The following is a 19981-nucleotide window of genomic DNA, read 5'->3' as shown; positions in this document are numbered from 1 at the left end:
CCCAGCTATAGAGGAGGCTGCCTAAGGAATTGCATACCCATCTGCTCCCAGGGGCTGGTTGTACCAGCCTGACACAATGATTAAGATGCTGGTGGCACTCCAGCTGGGGGCTGTATTGGCAGCAGTAACAGCAGGCAATTATAAGGGAACTAAGTCTAGTGTAGACACGACCCTAGAGAGAAGGCAGAAAAGGCTAGTTGCTAAGCAGACCTGGGCTACCTGGCAGTATAACAGTAAAGTCTGCTGTGCAGAAAGCAGCTGGGTTTGGAGAGGGGCCTGGATTCGGAAAGGGACCTGGATTTTACTCCTGACTCTGTGTCACTGACTCTCCAGGTGACCTTGGGAAAAACACTTCATCTGTAAACGTGCCTAGTAACATCTACCTGTCTACATGCAGTGCTCTGAGATCTACAGCCGCAGAGTGCAATAGGTGCTAAACACTCTGCTTCCTCTTTACAATCTCACCTCTGTTTTACCTGATAAGCAATGGGAGCATTTTGAAAGTAATCAGCTTGGCTAATAAACCTTATTCTGGGGCCGAACAATCCACTGTCTAAATGGGTGACCCTCTGGCTCCTGCTGCCATCCAATTTCTGGGGGTTTCATCCCTCTCCACAGTTCAAGTGTCTTTTCTGTCCCGTATTTTCTCCTTAAATCCTCCCTCTCTTACTATTATCTTTGCCAGCCAGCCATTAATTAGCGGGGGGTTGAAGAGAATAGCACTGAAGAGAGCACCTGTCCCTGCCCTTTTTCTCTCCGAAAATCTGTGACATACTTGGAGTCTATTATTCTGGGCAAGAATCTTATGACCCACTAGGGTCTTGTGCACGGCAGTGTACAGAGTGCTGATCCAGCTTGCCTCCAAAATGTCTTGCTTGTCCTTTGGCTCAGTTGTTTGGCCCTGGCTCCACACTAACGTCTGCAGTGGAATGAGTTTGGTGTTCTAGGCAGAGAGCCACTGGCAGAAAAGTGAACAGAACCGTGAGATCTATTCACTGCACCATTCTGCCTCTAGGGATACAATGATTTCCACTAAAGGAATGGTCTCTCGCACCAGGGGGTTTGCCCAATGCCAGCAAAATAAGACATAACCAAGCCCCAATTCTGTAGCCCCTCGTTCAGAAAAACATGCAGAAGTTACTAGCTTATCACTGCTGCATTTTAACTTTATTTTCCCACAGAATTCAACCAGCCTCTAGATTCCACAGTAAATATAAATCAATAGTCACAGTTTGCTCTTAAATTAACGTCCATTAATTCAGTGCATTACTGTTGAGCAATAAAGTCAATTTTGTGGCTGTATTGTAAAAGAGTAACAAATAATGATACTAGAATGAGTTTAAAATTCACAAAGTACATAATATGGAATAGGATACAGTTCTTAGGAAAAGAGCATCTTATTCTTTCTGGGCCCAGTTTTTCAACCTGGACCTCCATTTCTGCAGGCATCATTCTGTATTCACAAAGAACTGTGCCCACCCTGCATGGCCCCTTCCAGGTTCTCTTCTGGAAATTCATTGGAGACCCAAAAAATGCAGCTGCTAAAACGGGGACTTGGCCCGCAATCCTGCAGTCAGATCCGCCCAGGAGGACTCTTATACCAGCATGGATCCAAGGGCAGCCTTGCCAATTCCCAAGATATTTAGTGTTTTTGTCTTAAAGCCCCAGCTGCTGGGGTCATGTGATTAGGAGAGACTCTCAGCTTTCATTAAAATAATGGTTCTAGCCCTTCTGGTTGCAGAAAAAAGCTTGAAAACATGAAGCCTAAAGCATCAAAAACCATAAAACACATAAAAATCGCCTTCAAATCCATCTTTTTAAAAAATCTCAAGATTTTAGGGCCCTGACTCATGATTTTTCAACATTTGCGAGTGACAATGCTGTGACTGCAGGACTGGGAGTGTGGTTTGCAAATGAGGCTCCCCGGTGCTGTGGTGTTATTCTGACAGGAGCCCATGTCATATTTACAGGCATATTTACTGTGCCTATCATCACAGCACCTGGGCTCACGTGACATGGTTCTGATTACAAGCAATAGCTCAGCCACGAGGAACAGAAATACCCCAAGAGCCCCCACAACACCACAGAACAGAGACACGACTTAAGGTACTTCGGCCTCAGTTCTGCAAAGCACTTAAGCGTATGCTTAGCTCCCATTGCAGCCAGTGAGACTTAACCACATGCTTAAAGTTAAGCACATGATTAAGTTCTATGCTGACTCAGGGCCCTTGCAGAAAGCACTTACTTTGTAACTCAGGCACTTATTTCCTCATGGGACAAAACACACAGCAGTGAAAATCGTCCTTCTAAGCTACCTCAACAGAGCATTGAGAGGCTTAATCAATTAATGATTATAAAGCACTTTAAGGAGCTGGGAAACACGCTATGGAAGTGCAAAGATCTACATTATTTATTATTAATTATTATTATAATTTACTGTTGACTTCTGCTGTATTCCCCTATGGGGCAACAGCCTGGCCTCCCAAGAAAGGTTAGACCTCTCTTTACATTTCATCTAGGCTCCAGTCAGGCTGGTTTCATTCTGACACTTCTCAAGGAGGCAATGAGCCTCAGGGCCAGATTTTTTAAAGGTATTCAGGTGCTTAAAGATGCAGCGAAGTAGCTAGACCTAGATCCTCAAAGGATTAGGCACCTACCTTCCACTGATTTCAATGGAAACTAGGTGCACAGATATCTTTCAGGATATGGGCACTTGTTACTGCTGAAAATCTCACTAGACGTCTACCTGCAGCTGTAGGCATAGGCGCCGACTCCGTAGGTGCTCTGGGGCTGGAGCACCCACAGGGAAAAATTAGTGGGTGCTCTGCACCCACCGGCAGCCAAGCTCCCCTCCCCGCTCCACCTCACCTCCTCCTCTGCCTCTGCCTCCTCTCCTGAATGCGCTGCATCTTGCTCTTCCGCCTAACTCCCAGCGCTTGCTGGAGCCAAACAGCTGTTTGGAGGCGTAGCAAGCTCCGGAAGGGATGGGGAAGAAGAGGGAACGTGGAGTGTTCAGGGGATGAGGTGGGGAAGAGGTGGGGCCAGGGCAGGGATTTGGGAAAGGAGTCAGAATAGGGGTAGGGAGGGGGCGGAGTTGGGGCAGAGACTTTGGGGAAGAGGTTGGAATGGGGGCAGGGCAGGGGTGGAGTCGAGGCGGGACCGGGGGCAGAGAGGGGTCAAGCACCCCCTGGCGTGAGTAGAAGTCAGCGCCTATGGCTGTAGGTACCTAAATACCTTTAAAATCTGACTTCTAATACCATAAGTCATTAGTAGAATTGGAAATAGAACCCAGGAGTCCTGGTTCCTAGTCCTCTGTTCTGATGGCTATATAGCACTGCCCCATATGCCTTCCTAACAATATATCCCAATACATCTTTTTCTTAATAGGGAAAGTGCAGCATAAGGTTTCTGAGACACAGCCAAGCTTTACGTTGTTATGTGCATCTATAGAATATGTATGTACTGATAACCTTGTACCGTAGAGCAATGGAGGGTGGGCTCTATCCAGCAGTCGCTCAAATTAACAAAAACAAAAAGATTATTTTTTAAAACCCCACAAATACATGATGCTGTAACAGAAGGAAATTCCATCTTGGGATCTGGTGCTATAGCACTCAGACTACATATATATGGTTCACAATGTCATGGGAACTACACAATGGAATCATAACCTCACAGGACAAGACTGGTTACCTATTATCAGACCCAGGGGATATCTATCTATCTGTGTATCTCAATTCACAATATAACTTGGCCCACGTACTACGCTTCATAGATTCAAAGGTCAGAAGGACCATTGTGATCATCTGTTCTGACCTCCTGTATCACACAGGCCACAGAACTTCCCCGAAATAATTCCTGTTCGAAATACAGCATGACTGTTAGAAAAACATCCAATCTTGATTTAAAAATCGCCACTGAGAGAATCCACCATGACCTTTGGTAAATTGTTCCAATGATTAATTACCCTCACTGTTAAAAATTTACACCTTATTTCCAGGCAGAATTTGTTTAGCTTCAACGTCCAGCCACTGGATTTTGTTATACCTTTGTCAGCTAGATTAAAGAGCTCATTATCAAATATTTGTACCCCATGTAAAGTCACCCCTTAACCTTCTCTTTATTAAGCTGAGTAAGTTAAACTCCTTGAGTCTTTCTCTATAAGGTATGCTTTAATCAGTCTCAGGGCTCTTCTCTGAACACTTTCCAATTTCTCAACAGAGCAACCCTAAAGCTGATGGGCTCTGCAGTATAATAGCTAGCCCAGTAGTCCTCTCCAGTAATGACCAAGGAGCTCAGGCAAAGGTTGTGGGTTCACATCCCACCATGGCTGCTTTTTGCTATTGATTTTACATGGGAGGTGCTCCGATACAATGATGATGAGCAGCAGCGTAAGACGGAATGATAAGGTGCAGGGAATTAGGCCAGGTAACGCTGAGCCCAGTGTGGAAGGGAGGATTTTAGTCTCTTTGAGGAGCTGCTTACCATCTGACTAATCTAGGAATCCAGTGTTACTTCTGTAGGGTAAGAAAGGGGGTCTAGTAGACAGGGCATTGAACTCGGGAGATCAGGGTTCAATCCCCACTTCAGCCAGAGACTATGTTTATGCGTGTGGCCTTGGGAAAGTCATTTTATCATCCCTGTGCCTCCGTTCTTGATCTGTAAATGGGGATAACAGCACTTCTCTAACTCCCAAGGATCGGAGGATAAAATCGGAGGCACTCAAATACGACGGAGATGAGGGCCATGTAAGGACCTAGACAGACAGGAAAGTGCTCCCTCTTCTTGACAACTGTGGCAAAGATGCGGGAACACTTAAGCTAAAGTGATTATCACCAGAGATGAGGCCTGGAATGATGAGAACTAGACAAACAGAGGCAAATTCTAATTACACGGGTGCAGTTCTGCTGAAATCAAGGAGGTCGTATTCATTTACCAGAGGAGAATTTGGTCCATGGTATCAAATTCTGAATCTGGACAGTTAGGTCTGCATGTTTTATTTACCCATTCCTGTACGCACAACCGGATTTCATCTGCACACATCCAGTTGGTGGCTGCGTGCACCTTGCTGTCCAATCTGCTTGTGCAAATGTGAGTTTAGTGCCTACAAAAAAAGGTGCAGTGAGTTGTATGTGAACGAGCAGATGTGAAAAATCAGAGGCCAGCTTGCAGCTAGCTGAAAATGTGGCCCATAGTTTTTGATAGTGCTTGTCACTGGGCAGACTGACCAAAACCAAGAGGTAGAGGGATTTTTTTTGATAGGGGAGGAGGAGCTGGGCACGCAGAAGAGAGAAGAATAGTGGTGACACAATGACTGATTTAAAACAAATGACCCCTCGTTGGCCTCATCTAGTAATGGAAACATCCCTGTATGAATGACAATTTCACAATACTATTATACTTGTTCAGCATCTCTTGATGGCAAGACATAGGATATCATGATCCTTTGTTTGCCACATATTTCTCCCCAGAGGGATCCACTGCTGGGTAAAGAGAAACTACAGAGGAGACCAAAAAGGATGTCAAGGTAGCCCAGTGTCTGGTACCACTCAGCCCGGAAGTTTGTGATGGTGCCGGATTATCTCGGAACCATCCCCATTTGTTTTGAAGGACAGAAATGGAGATGGGATCTATCACGGCAGACAAAAGGTAGCATGCAGGCTTGGAAGCCTTTAATGACTTGCTCTAATGATCTCTGCACCAGGCTGCCCAGTGGCTGTATAGAGCAGCACTGAATGATGGAGTTGTGCAATGCACCAGAGTGGCTCTGTTCCCTTTGGGAGAACCTGCTGCATCCTAATCTATTGCCTTTTTGGGTAAGTGCTGCCGTGGGACTGCAGCAGTGACAGTGGAGAGAGAGCTCCTGGGTCTGTTAGCTTTCAACTGCTCTCCAGCTATACAACAATAATACCTCCAACCTGTGCACAGAGAAGCAGACTTGAACCCAGCAGCCTTGGCTGTACCTTCCTGCTTTTCTTTAACACACCCTTAGAATTGATCTCAATAAGCAAAACAATCCAGCAGCTTCCAGTGTTAATAAGATTACATCAGTGATTCAAATGAAAAATCCACCTATTTGACAGAGTAGATTATTAGGCTGATATTTAAGATTCCTGGAGAAAAAGAAGGAGCTTTCAGGTGTCTGACCCCTCACTGTTCTCCATAACACAGAGAAGATCCCTCTGTCTAATGAACCCAAACTTTGAAAGCTACAAATGGTAGAGATTAAAAAATGCTTCTTGGTTCTGAAGTGAAGGCGGCAAGGAGAGGAGAACTGAAATGGGGTTTTCTCTGTGCACCAATGTTTTGGTGACATTCCAGATTTGAGTCAGGAAGCCCCATAAAGATCTGGAAACTGGATCCAGGCAAAGTACACATCGAGTTAGCAAGTGATGTCATATGGGGGAGGGGGGCATTCCTTGCCTGTGAGTTATTGGTTGCTAGGGGGAAAAGTTTTTTAATGGGATGGGGTGTTCCCCTGGCTCCCTGCCCCCCTACCAATAAATCGCTGTCTATACTCCTCTCTTTCCAAGCTAACCTCCTCTGAATTCTTGCAGCCGAGAACAGCAGCACTTGAGCACTCCATTAGGGGAATGATTAAGAAACTATCAATGTTCTACAAAACCCAATGCTCTGAACTAAAAATAAACCAAAACACCAGGGGTGGGAGGGAAGGGAAAGAATTTCAGAACTCGGTCGAAATTCTCCCGCAAAGATTGCAGCAATGTTTACCACTGATGAAGTGAGCTGTAGCTCATGAAAGCTTATGCTCAAATAAATGTGTTAGTCTCTAAGGTGCCACAAGTCCTCCTTTTCTTTTTGCGGATACAGACTAACACGGCTGCTACTCTGAAACCTACCACTGAACAGTTTTTTCTGTCCCCCCCGCCCCCTCCCTTTCACACACCCCCACGGGAGACATTTGGGGGAGAAGAGGGTGTTCTGCTCTCCTCGCCAACACTTCAGTGCATCGTGATGTCTGAATCACCAGGCTGAGCTTCCCTAGAAAGAAATACTTGCTTGCTTGTCTGGTGCTTCTCATGGCAGTGGCAGGCTAATCCCTGAATAACAGTACCATAGCGGGGTTCGCCCTTCTGTGATGACCCCCTCAAACACCTGCTTTTTCTTTTGCTTTCTTTATTAGTGCAGCAGATTGTGCAAATGCTACAAACCGTGACACACTTACACATCCCTCCCCTCAACATTTGCAGGTGCACGCATTCCTGTGACACAAACAGCACAAGTGCAGCCCCCAAATGCAAGCAGCAGGGCCCCATATGGAAAACCAACAGCATCTTTTGATCATGACCGGCTCCTACTCCATCCCTACCCCTAGTACAAGAGCAACCGGAAAGTTGCCTGATTGTAAGGGGGTTAGAATACTTACAATAGGTCTTCCTGGTCAGCTCTTCCACAACTTCAGGCTTCAACTTGCTGTTGGATTTCCCCATTATTGCCCAGAAGCTCTTCCTCCAGATCACTCAGTACATCAATCTCTATATTGCCTTGTAACTCCCCTTCTTTCACTGAGGGGTCATCAGAAAGCTTGCCTTCACTTTAAAAAAAATTCAAAACCACCTCGGGTTCTTCTTCCAATCTCCTCTCCTTCCTAGAACAATGTTTCTCTAACAAGCACCAGCAGCAACGGGGTAAGGGGTAGAGGGGAGAATTGCTTTTGTTTTAGTGGTGCTCCAACCTTACCGGCAGATAGGATTTCAGTCCTGGAGGATTTCACCCCACTCTTCAATTGAAGAATGACGATCGTAAACAGAATTGCTACATTCCACTTGGGGAGAGGGCTTTGGGGTTTGTTTGTTTTTCTGCAGCGACCAGAGCTGTGGTTACATTTCAGTCATGGTTTCTCTTAATGAAAAATTAAACACTGCAGGTTGATTTGTTTTTCCTCCCCTCCCCTTGCTTGCACCGCCTGGAAAGGAAGGTTATTGTGCAGGATCTGTGTGTGTGTCTCTCTCTGTGTCCTCCCGGTAGCTCTGTGGAGTGTTGCTGTTGTCGTCCCTGGTTACAGAACACCCTCCCCTCTTTCTTTAGCTGTGTAGCTTCGGCAGGCAGGAGAGGATTTGCCTCTGCCTGCTGCTCTGGTGATAAGGTGTTAACTGGAATCTGCCAGTCAGACAGCAGCAGGCCAATTGTCTTACGTCTCCCTTTCTTGTCTCCTCACTTTCCTTTTAGATCAGTCCTCTAAAAAACCCCACAACCCAATAACATTTTCATTCAAAACAACTCAATGGCTTCTTTCTCTGCAGATGCATTGATTTCCTTCCTCTGGGGCCTGAAGAGAAAACGCTTGTTGTCTCTAACTTGGAGCTGAGTGTCTCATGGAGATTGGAGATTCCCCCACTCCCCTCTCTCCAAAGTCATGCATTTATCTGAGATTCCCAGAAGTTAGGGATGGCAGAGACCGATTGGGTCCTTGGAGCCGCCCTCTGCCAATGAGGAATCTGCCTTTGTTTTATCGGGAAGTGGCAACGATACATTCGGAGATAGGTACAATGTAAATAAATGGGATTATTATTGTCACTATACTGGTTTCTGCCTTAATGCAAAGTCTCCTGAATGAGATTTATTGCCTATAGCACCATAGCGTTTTTTTGTTTTGAAGACACATATTCCTTCTCCCCGATTCCCTTGCCTGCGTTCTTGAGACTCTGTTTCTCTTGATGTTTTCCTGGCACGTAATAATTTACAAAGAAGTGACTTTTTGTGGATTTTGTAGATAACGCTAAGGCATTTGCTTGCTTTCTCTCCCTTGGGGGAATTTTATAGTGAGTGTGCAGCCGGGATAGCAGAAACCTGCAAGAAACAAAATAGATTTTCATCACTGACAGGTGGGTCTTTGTAAATCAATAGTTTCCTTATCTCAGAGATAGAGCGTGCCCAGATGGGTGGAAACACCCAGCCTACCAAGCTGACTGTTGTGCAGGTGATTAACATCCCATCTGACAACATGTCTCTACTCAGTTTTCTACTTATGCTATTTATCTCCAAAGAGATCAAATAATGTACTGCAATCTATGAGTCTTGCTACAGTCATTTTTATCAGTGAAAGGGACTTTTTCCCCTCTGGAGCCAGTCGGAAACCTAGGTGCTGGCCCCTTCCCTCAAAGGGGCATGTGGGTTCTTTGATGTTAAAATTAGGACTTATTAAGACAACATACTGAACCAGCACACATCAACCACCTTATCACAGAGGTGGGAACATCACCACCCCTTATGCATCAAACACATCAAGATTGACCTCTATGCACCAAACACCACACTAATATTATAACCCATAGCAGGCGAAGTTTCTGACCACCCAGCCAGTAACCTCAGCAGCAAAGCCACCTCCCTGCAGGCAGTTCCATTTCTTTAGGAGCTCTGCTCACTCAGATTCAGGAGAGCAGGTGGTGAAGGATGAAGAGCATTGACGGGGTTAAACCTGCCAAGGGAGAAGAAATCTAGTGAAGTCGTGCCCCGTCCTGCCAATATCCAGTGCTTGCTCTGCCTCTGACTTGTTCTATGACTGTAGGTAAGTCAGAGGGACCAGCATTTGGAGAAGTGGCCTCTGATTTATTTATTTATTTATTTTGGTCTGCTTCAATTTTTGGCATCCCCAGCTTGGAGGTTTCACAGGTATTGCTCAGCACCCTCACAGGGCTCTTGTGAGGATTAATTAATTCATGTTTGTAAAGTGCAAATGGAGACCGTGTTGAGACTCTTTGAAAATCTGACCCCAATCAACCTACTCATGGACCATACAGACAGTCACTGACAGACGTGGAAATACAGCCCAAGAGCTCACAGCTTAGCCTAGGCCAGTGACTTTCAACCCTATTCCACCTGGCAGTTAAAAACCATCCATGTTTTTTTGCCACAACCCACCCAACCCCACAATCCTTTGTAGCCAGGAAGGGGAAGAGTATCTTTGGATACAGACCTGGCTAACCTAGTGAGGAGGGCTTTAAACTAGGTTTGATGGGGGCAGGAGACAAAAGCCCACAGGTAAGTCAAAAACACGGAGACCTGGGAGGAGGGTCGGAATCTGCGGGGAGCATGGGCCATTAGAGCAGGGGCAAGGGAGAGACAAGGGGGAACACAGAGGGGAAATCAAATCAGTATCTTAGAGGTCTGTACACTAATGCAAGAAGTATGGGAAATCAACAGGAAGAACTAGAAATGTGGGTAAATAAACACAACTATGACATAGTTGGCATCACAGAGACTTGGTGGGATAATACGCATGACTGGAATATTGATATAGAAGGGTACAGCTTGCTCAGGAAGGACAGGAAAGGGGAAAAGGAGGAGGTGTTGCCTTGTGTATCAAAGATGTCTATACTTGGACTGAGGCTGAGATGGAAATAGGAGACAGACTTGTTGACTTATCTCTGGGTGAGGATAAAAGGGGTTTAAAAACAAGGGTGATGTCACGGTAGGGATCTACTGCAGACCACCTAACCGGGGTGAGGCTTTTTTTAAAACAGCTACCAAAATCATCCAAAGCACAGGACTTGGTGGTGATGGGGGAGTTCAACCGCCGGACAGCTGTTGGGAAAATAACACAGCAAGGCACAGATTATCCAACAAGTTCTTGGAATGTACAGGAGACAAGGTTTTATTTCAGAAAGTGGAAAAAGCGATGAGGGGAGATGCTGTTCTAGATTTGATTTTGACAAACGGGGAGGAACTTGCGGAGAATCTGAAAGCTGAAGGCAGTTTGGGTGAACGTGATCATGAAATGGCAGAGTTCATGATTCTAAGGAATGGTAGGAAGGAAAACAGCACAATAAAGACAATGGATTTCAAGAAGGAAGACTTAGCAAACTCAGGAAGTTGGTCGGTAAGATCCCCATGGAAAGCAAGTCTAAGGGGAAGAACAGTTCAAGTGAATTTGGAGCTTTTCAAAGACCCTATTAAGGGCACAAGGGCAAACTATCCCACTGTGTAGGAAAGATAGGAAGTATGCCAAGAGACCACCCTGGCTTACCTAGGAAATCTTCAGTGATCTGAAACTCAAAAAAAGAGTCTTACATAAAGTGAAAACTAGGACAAATTACAAAAGGATGAATATAAACAAATAACACAAGTATGTAGGGACAAAATTAGAAAGGCCAAGGCACAAAATGTGATTAAACTAGCTAGTGACATAAAAGGTAACAATAAAACTTTCCACACATACATTAGAACCAAGAGGAAGACCAACGCCCTTTATTCAATGAGGCGTGAAAGACAATAACAGAAAATGGCAGAAGAGCTAAATGACGTTTTTGTTTCATTTTTCACCAAAAAGGTTAGTAACGATTAGACGTCTAATATAGGGAATACCAGTGAAAATGAGGTAGGTTCAGAGGCTAAAACAGGGAAAGAACAAGTTAAAAATTACTTAGGCAAGTTAGATGTCTTCAAGTGGCAAAGGCCTGATGAAATACCTCCGAGGATACTCAAGATGCTGACTGAGGAGACCACTGAGCCATTAACCATTATCTTTGAAAACTCATGGAAGACAGGAGAGATTATAGAGGACTGGAAGATGACAAATATAGTGCCCATCTATAAAAAGGGGAATTTCAGACCAGTCAACTGAATTTCAGTACCCGGAAAGATAAAGGAGCAAAGAACCAAGCAATCAATTTGCAAATATCTAGAAGATAATAAGGTGATAGCAGTCAGCATGGATTTGTCAAGAGCCAATTGTGTCAAGTCAACCTAATGGCTTTCTTTGACAGGGTAACAAGCCTTGTGGATGGGGGGAAGCGGTAGATGTGGTATATCTTGACTTCAGTAAGGCTTCTGATACTGTCTTGCATGACCTTCTCATAAACAAACTAGATAAATACAGTGTAGATGGAGCTACTATAAGGTGGGTGCATAACTGGTTGCAAAATCATTCCCAGAGAGTAGTTATCAGTGGTTCACAGTCAAGCTGGAAGGACATATCCAGTAGGGTCCTGAAGGGGTCAGTCCTGGATCCAGTTCTGTTCAATAACTTCATCAATGATTTAGATAATGGCATAGAGAGTATACTTATAAAATTTGCAGATGATACCAATCTAGGAAGGGTTGTAAATGGAGGATAGGATTAAAATTAAAAATGATCTGGACAAACTGGAGAAATGGCCTGAAGTAAACAGGATGAAATTCAATCAGAACAAATGCAAAGTACTCCACTTAAGAAGGAACAATCAATTGCACACATACAAAATGGGAAATGACTGCCTAGGAAGGAGTACTGTGGAAAAGGATAGGGGGGTCATAGTGGCTCACAAGCTATATATGAGTCAACAGTGTAACACTGTTGCAAAAAATGCAAACATCATTCTGGGATGTATTAGCAGGAGAGTTGTAAGCAAGACCAAAAAGTAATTCTTCCGCTCTAGTCTGCGCTGATAAGGCCTGAACTGGAGTATCGTGTCCCGTTCTGGGTGCCACATTTCAGGAAAGATGTGGACAAACTGGAGAAAGTCCAGAATTTGTTAGTCTCTAAGGTGCCACAAGTACTCCTTTTCTTTTTGCGGATACAGACTAACACAGCTGCTACTCTGAAACCTAACAAAAATTATTGAAGTTCTAGAAAACATGATCTATGAGGAAAGACTGAAAGAACTGGGTTTGTTTAGTCTGGAGAAGAGAAGACTGAGAGGGGACATGATAACAGTTCTCAAGTACATAAAAGGAGAAGGAAGAAAAATTATTCTTGTTAATTTCTGAGGATAGGACAAGAACCAATGGTCTTAAATTGCAGCAAGGGAGGTTTAGGTTGGACTTTAGGAAAAGTTTCCTGTCAGGGTAGTTAAACACTGGAACAAACTGCCTAGGGAGGTTGTGGAATCTCCATCACTGGCAGTTTTTAAGAGCAGGTTAGACAAATACCTGTCAGGAATGGTCTCGTTATTGCGTAGTCCTGCCTGGAGTGCAGGGGACAGGACTAGATGACCTCTTGAGGTCCCTTCTGTTCCTACACTTCTGTGATTCTATGAGACTGTAGCCAGGGAAAAAAACAAACCAAAACACATGGCTGATCCTGGGTGCTAGGATTTGTGGAGCTAGCACTGGGTGTGAGGAGGTTACCCAGGCTTGGTGAGGGCCAAAGGAGAATTGGTCATACAGTCTCACAGTATATGAAAGCTCTGTGTATGTGCTAATTATCTGTATTGCTGCACCACTTCTTATCTTCTCTCCTACCTTGTATTTTAAATCCTGTCTGAGCTGTCCGGACATGCCTTTACTCCTCAAATATCAGCAACTGCTGAGGGAAATAATAGACACTGTAAATAATAATGGAAAGGCTGTTCTGTAACCCTGCAAAGAGTATAATGCAAATTGTGTGTGTGTTGAAAGGAATAGGGTGGGTAGAGGTGGGCAGGCATGGATTACAGTACACACATGGTATGTTTCTTTACTGGTGAAGACTGCCGCAGTCAGTTGTCCAGGGACATATTCCCTACAGTAGACATTTCTAAAATACATAATCGTCTATTAGCAAACCTTCCACAAACAAGCTCATTAAGGCAGCAAAGTTTAAAAACACAGCAGCAACCTTTATCAACACAGCAGCAACCCAGCCTGGGCAACAACAAGCTGACGGTAATATACCGGTATGAGACAAAAGAAAGGAGGCACAAATTCTCCTCTCTTATGCACTAGTGTCAACAGGAATAAGCCCACTGACTTCCAGTGAGTTACTAGGGATTTACATCAGAGACTCATAGACTTTAAGGCCAGAAGGGACCATCATGCTCATCTAGTTTGACCTCCTGCACATCACAAGCCACAAAACCTCACCCACCCACTCCGGTAACTGGCCCATAACCTCTGGCTGAGTTACTGGTGTAAGTATGAAAGGGAGACTGAAGTCCTCAAGTCCTCAAATCTTGATTTAAAGACTTCATGGTACAGAGAATCCAGCATATCCAAGAGCAGAACGTGGCAAGAGTCTGTTCTCTTCTAGATGCTACTTGGATTGTAATCCCCTTGGGGCAGGGGCCATCTTTTTGTTCTGAGTTTGTACAGCACCTACCACAATGGGTCCCTGGCTATGCCTAGGGCACCTCGGCACTATGGTAGGACAAGTAACAATAAAATAATAATAGGGTGGTAGTGAGGCACGCTAGCCTCATAGGCCCCTACAACTGTGAGAGGAAACCTGGGGGGAAGGCACTGCATGAGACTCTGGAGACCTGGGTTCAATTCCTAGCTCTTCCACACAATCCCCTGTGGGACCTTGGCCAAGGCAATTTCTTTGTGCCTCAGTTTCCCACCTGCAAGATGCAAATAGCAATACTTCCACTTTGCCTATTTACATTGTAAGCTCTTTGGAGCAGAGACTGTCTCTTGCTGTTTATGTACAGCACCACCTAACACAGGGGTTCTCAAACTGGTGGTCGGGACCCCTCAGGGGGTCACGAGTTTATTACATGGGGAGGTTGCGAGCTGTCAGCCTCCACCCCAAACCCCCCTTTGCCTCCAGCATTTATAATAGTGTTAAATATATAAAGAAGTATTTTTAATTTATATGGGGGGGGTCGCACTCAGAGGCTTGCTGTGTGAAAGGGGTCACCAGTACAAACGTTTGAGAACCCCTGACCTAGCACAAGTGTCCCCCCTCTCAGGTGAGGCCTCAAGCAGCTACTGTAATAAGCAATAGCATCCCAGCCTAACCATTTTAGCACAAAGGTCTGCTGCTGAGACACTGTTCACAGGATTCAATTAAATTTAAAACCCTACCCTGCCTATGCCACAGAAAACACTATAAAGAAGTTGACATCACTTGGTGAAAGGCTAAAAGCAATCAGAAACTGTGCAAGCTAGTCAATTTCTCACCCTAATTACTGACATTGGCTTTATTCCTTCCTTGGTAAGTAAGAAGGTGTTGGGTGTTGGCAAGGATGGAATGTTATTTCCAAAGACACAGAGACACAAGTTGCTTTGGGCAAGCTGGCTTAAAATCAGAATGGGGCAAAAGAATTCTAACTGAACATGAAGCACGTGGAGAGTATCTGTACATGAAATATTGAGGTAATTTCCTTACAGAGGAAACTGAATGCTGGACCAGCACTTGAATGCAGCTTTGCTTCATGAACTCCCCTATGTTTCCCTTCTGAGATATACATTACCTTTCTGGGCAGCTCTCTTTATCACATCACTAGCTACTGCAGTACAATACTGCAGTGTAATCAGCAACAACCTTGGGTACTCTTGCAGCAGGGTAACAACAGACACAGCATGCCACAAAGGATATTAAGTCTCAAGACTCAGAACTCGCTTTTCCATTAACCAACTGTTTGTGTCCGGAGTTTATATACCTTCTGTTCACCATACTGCAATCTGCTGCCATGGAAATGATTATTCATTCAACTACATTCATTATTCTATCATCCTCGTGATCAAACAAGGCTGGCAGGGAGAAAGTTCATGCATAAATAAAAAGCACTGAAGGGGTTTAGAGTATGCTCTACTTTATTACTGGAAGAACTGTGAAATGTGTAGATCTGGTGGACAGTAAAATCTGTTTCTATAACAAGCTCTCCCCCCCCTCCCCATGGGCATTTATTTTAATGGGTTTAACAGAATTACTGAATTCTCTTTAATGGGTACCCAGCAAGTCTATTAACTTCAGAAACGCATTCTTTGTTACAGGTGGGATAACCACTCTGCAGTCAAAGATGATTTAATAAGCACCTTTATTTGCCTTCATGAGTTTTTTTTTTTAAATTTAAGACTTCATTCTCATTTTATTATTATGATTATAGTCACTTCATCAAAATATTGTTGGATCTATGTGGCAACATTTGATTATCCACCCTTTGTACATTCCGGTCACTGTGCTTGGCAAGGCCAATGTTCTCCTCTTCCCCTTTCTTTGTGTATGTACCTATATATTTAAACAAAAGAGAGTGGAAAATAGAAACCCAAAGAAGCCTGACACTGTTCCAGCCTCTGCTAGCAGCAGTGTTCTCCTAATCAAATGACAACGGGATACGTTCTGTGCATGGCCAGCATCCACAATAACGTGATGCTTTGTAACATGTAAATATCCCATATGTCCCAAGTTGTTTTTAATATTGTTGTTTGCAGCAGAGCCTAAAGGGCTCAGCTGAGATCAGGGCCGCATTGTGCTAGGATCTGTACATACATAGAATAAGAGACAATCCCTGCTTGGAATAAATCCCAGGTCCCCCTTTGTCCCGATCCGGTTTCTTAAGCACAAAACCATCCTTCCTCTCAAACAGACATTGCCAAAAAGCTACCAATATTTGCAAGGCACAAACAGCAGGAGGAAAGGGCCACAGGCACACACCCGGTTTTTTGTTTTTAACGCCACGGAAACCCTTGGCACTGGAGGAGCTTTTCAGACAGCCAGAGGGTACAACATGGTAGGAATTTCGACACAGGAATTGGGGCTGTCCCTATTAAGGAAGCAGAGGTGGTAAACCCGGGAGAGCCTGGCTCCTGTCTTCTCCTGGGTGACAGCCGCAGCCTTCGAAGCATCCCGCTGGAGGAGTTTCTCCCATTTAAAGAAAAAAGAAAAGGAGTACTTGTGGCACCTTAGAGACGAACAAATTTATTTGAGCATAAGCTTTCGTGAGCTACAGCTCACTTCATCGGACGCATTCAGTGGAAAATACAGTGTATATAAATCTCCCCACTGTGTTTTCCACTTTATGCATCCGATGAAGTGAGCTGTAGCTCACGAAAGCTTATGCTCAAATAAATGCGTTCGCCTCCAAGGTGCCACGAGTCCTCCTGTTCTTCTTGGGGATACAGACTAACAGGGCTGCTCCTCTGAAACCTCCCATTTAAAGGCAACTCCCCCCGCCCCCCAGGCAACCTCAAGTCTCCCTCTTCCCCAGGCATCTGCAGAGGCTGGGGCGACGCGCGGGGACTTATCTGGGCACCTCACTGCGCCCCAGGGGAGGGCGCCTGCCTGCCCCCCAGCCCCGCCAGAGCGGATCGCGGCCCCCGGCCGCTCCCGGGAGGCTGGTCCCGCGGCGCAGGGGCGAGGGGGCAGGGGGGATTTCACCCGCTGGGGGCCCGGGGCGGGATGTGCCGGGCAAAGCCCCCCGCGCTGGGGCCGGGGCCCGGCTCCAGCCCCGCAGGCCACGCCGGGGAGGGGACGGTGCCACGCGGCGTCCGCGCTGAGCCGCCCCCGGCCCGGCCGCTCCCCCGCTCCCCTACTCACGGGCCGGCTCCGCTCCGCCGGGCTCGCCGCGCTCCCCGCCCGCGCCTCGGCCCAGCCCCGCTCCGGCCGGCGCGTCTCTCCGCCTCCTGCCGCAGGGATGCGGCGCCCGGGGCCGCTCAGCGGGCGGCGGGGTCAGGGACACGCGTGGGGCCGGGGGCCGGGCGGCGCCTGCCGCTCCCGGCACACGCGTGACCCTCAGGGGGTCGCAGGTGGGGAGCATGAGGCCGGGGGCGGCGGGAGGGTGCCTGCGACAGGGTGACCAGACAGCAAGTGTGAAAAAGCGGGACCGGGGCTGGGGGGTAATAGGTGCCTATGTAAGAAAAAGCTCCAAAAATCAGGACTGTCCCGCTAAAATCGGGACATCGGGTCACCCTATGCGATGACTGTCAAGTCCCCGTTGGGGGCGCATGTGGTGACTGTCAAGGCCCGGTTGGGAAGAGGGGGGCCACCTACACTGACTGTCAAGCCCCTGTCACCCAGGGGCTGAATGTGGTGACTGTGACCCAGATCAGTGCTTCCCAACCAGGGGCCTGGTGGGGGGCCACAGGCAGGTTTCGGGGGGGGGGGCGGGGGTGCCAAGCATGGCCGGTGTTAGACTTGGTAGGGGCCAGGCCAGAAAGCCAAAGCCCCACTGCCCAGGACTGCAGCCTGGAGCCCCGAGTCCCACCACCCGGCTGAAGCCGAAGCCTGAGCAACTTTGCTTCACGGTGCCCCCTGTGGCAAGGGGCCCCAGGCAGCTGCCCTGCTTGCTCCCCCTTAATGCCAGCCCTGACTTTTAAATGCAGAAAAACAGTTGTTGGGGCACAGGTGGGCCGTGGAGTTTTTATAGCATGTTGGGGGCACGTGGGTGTCAGAAAGAAAAGGAGAACCCCTGACCCAGACATACCCAGGCAGGTTTGTTACCTGTGTCCAGCCCTCCTCTCAGTGTTGGACCGGAGGGGGTTGTGCGTGGCTTCTGCTGAAAGCTAAGCACTGGCTGAGTGCCATGGTTATTGCGAGAGGTTTGTATGGGAACTAGTGTAAGATCTGCAAAATGTAGAATATTAGGGTGCGAACCAGTTGAAGCAGCCTGGTCACCTGAGGTGAGATGGGGTTTCAGGGCTAACTCAATCAGCGTTGAGAACAATCCACAGCACTTTGTAAGTGGCTGGTCTAGCCCCTGAACTAAGACAAATGAACCCCAGAATTGCTTTCTGAAGAGGGGGCCCCTTGAACTGAGAGACAATAGTCTGTAGCAGTGTAAGAGCAGAAGAAGTGACACAAGTTGTTACCCATGACTGAGGAGAAACTGCCAGCAGGGATGTCTCTTCAAAGATAGAGTCCAGCTCTCTGAACTGGACTAATGTAGTGCTGTAAAGACTGACCCCTGGGTGAGAGAAATATCTTATGCAGCAGCCAGTTTGACACCCAGGGCATCTCTCAGCACTGTAATCTCTATTCATTCCCTGTTGGTTTCTGGATGGAGTTCAAGGGGTTGGTTTTTACCTGTAATGCCATACATGGCTTGCGGACTGACTATTTCAGAGACCACCTTTTTCCATGCCCTATAGCCATAGTCAGCAGACCTGCTGGAGTTGCCTTGGCATTACTGTTATCCCCATTGACCGAAGGGGAGTTAGGGCACAGAGAGCCCAATACCCAGGGAGGCTGGGGTAGTGCACAGCACTGAATGTAGGTTCCCAGATTACTGCTCTAACCCCTGCACCATCTTTCCACTTCAGGCTGTAGGACAGATGCTACTGCCCATCTGAGTTCAGGGAGTACATTCTCCCATAATATTCCACTTCAGCAGACTGAGCATTGGGCAGGGTATGCAGATATCTTATGCTGAAGCAAGTGATCTAGGTCTTGAGGCTGCTCCAGAAGGCGGGACATTGAACACGATAGACTGTTGGCCCTTCCTGTACAGCGACTTCCTCACTTGCAGTGTAGTGGCCTGCCCTGGTTCAGGCATGGATGGTTAGAGTGGGTATGATCCTCACTAGCCTAATTCAGATTATAGACACACTAGGACAGAGACTGTGTCCTGTGTCTTCCTGGTTTGCACTGCACCGAACAGGCAAGTGAGTAAGAAAATTCTCCTGGCAAGCAGGAGCAGAGGTCTTGCCTCCTTCTCTCTCAGTGTGGTACCAAGCACACGGACATCACTCAATGATCACTCTGCATACATACGTAGAGAGCGTGTTCCTTGTGGCAGAGATAACAGAGGCCAAAAGGCATCAGGCTCAGTATATGTTGCCAGATCTGCCTGCCCATCTTCTTACCATCATTATTCTGTGGCACTGCACGGCTGATTTTTCCAGTTTCCACCATCTCCTGTAGCAGCCCAGGGAAGCATGAATTAGTTTCTCCTAGCTGTAAGTGGAGACAAAAATATATATAAGTTTTAGGGCTGTCAAGAGATTAAAAAAATTAATTGTGATTAATCGCGCGATTAAAAAAATTCAATGCACAATTAATCGTGCTGTTAAACAATAATAGAATACTATTTATTAGGGGTGTCAAGTGATTAAAAATGATTAATTGCACTGTTAAACAATAGAATACCATTTTGATTCCAGTTACAACACTGAATACAAAGTGCACAGTGCTCACTTTATATTTATGCTTGATAATTATTTGCACTGTAAAAAGCAAAAGATATAGTATTTTTCAGTTCACCTCATACAAGTATGGTAGTGCAATCTCTTTATCGTGAAAGTGCAACTTAAAAATGTAGATTTTTTGTTGTTGTTACATAACTGCACTCAAAAACAAAACAATGTAAAACTTCAGAGCCTACAAGTCCACTCGGTCCTACTT

General features: G+C 46.3%; 1 protein-coding gene across 4 annotated transcripts in view; it reads right to left on the bottom strand.

Moving 5' to 3' along the window:
- NCS1 (neuronal calcium sensor 1) overlaps positions 1-19529 on the bottom strand; it is a 110039-nt gene extending 90510 nt beyond the window's left edge. Inside the window, exons 1-3 of one of the 4 annotated variants that reach the window (XM_043530234.1) lie at positions 19444-19510; positions 18083-18205; positions 7388-8811 (exon numbers count right to left, since the gene is read on the bottom strand). In XM_043530234.1, coding sequence (XP_043386169.1) covers positions 7388-7451 — 64 coding nt within the window. In that variant the 5' untranslated portion in view covers positions 7452-8811; positions 18083-18205; positions 19444-19510. Of the gene's footprint in view, positions 1-7387; positions 8812-17179; positions 17284-18082; positions 18206-19351 lie in introns of those variants that run through there. The other 3 variants (XM_037879820.2, XM_037879821.2, XM_037879822.2) reach the window with 3 other exon arrangements.
- Between the last annotated feature and the right edge of the window lie 452 nt (positions 19530-19981).

Source organism: Chelonia mydas, chromosome 16 (genome assembly GCF_015237465.2).
Source record: "Chelonia mydas isolate rCheMyd1 chromosome 16, rCheMyd1.pri.v2, whole genome shotgun sequence".
NCBI lineage: Eukaryota > Metazoa > Chordata > Testudines > Cheloniidae > Chelonia > Chelonia mydas.
This window is presented reverse-complemented; position numbering and strand designations above follow the sequence as displayed.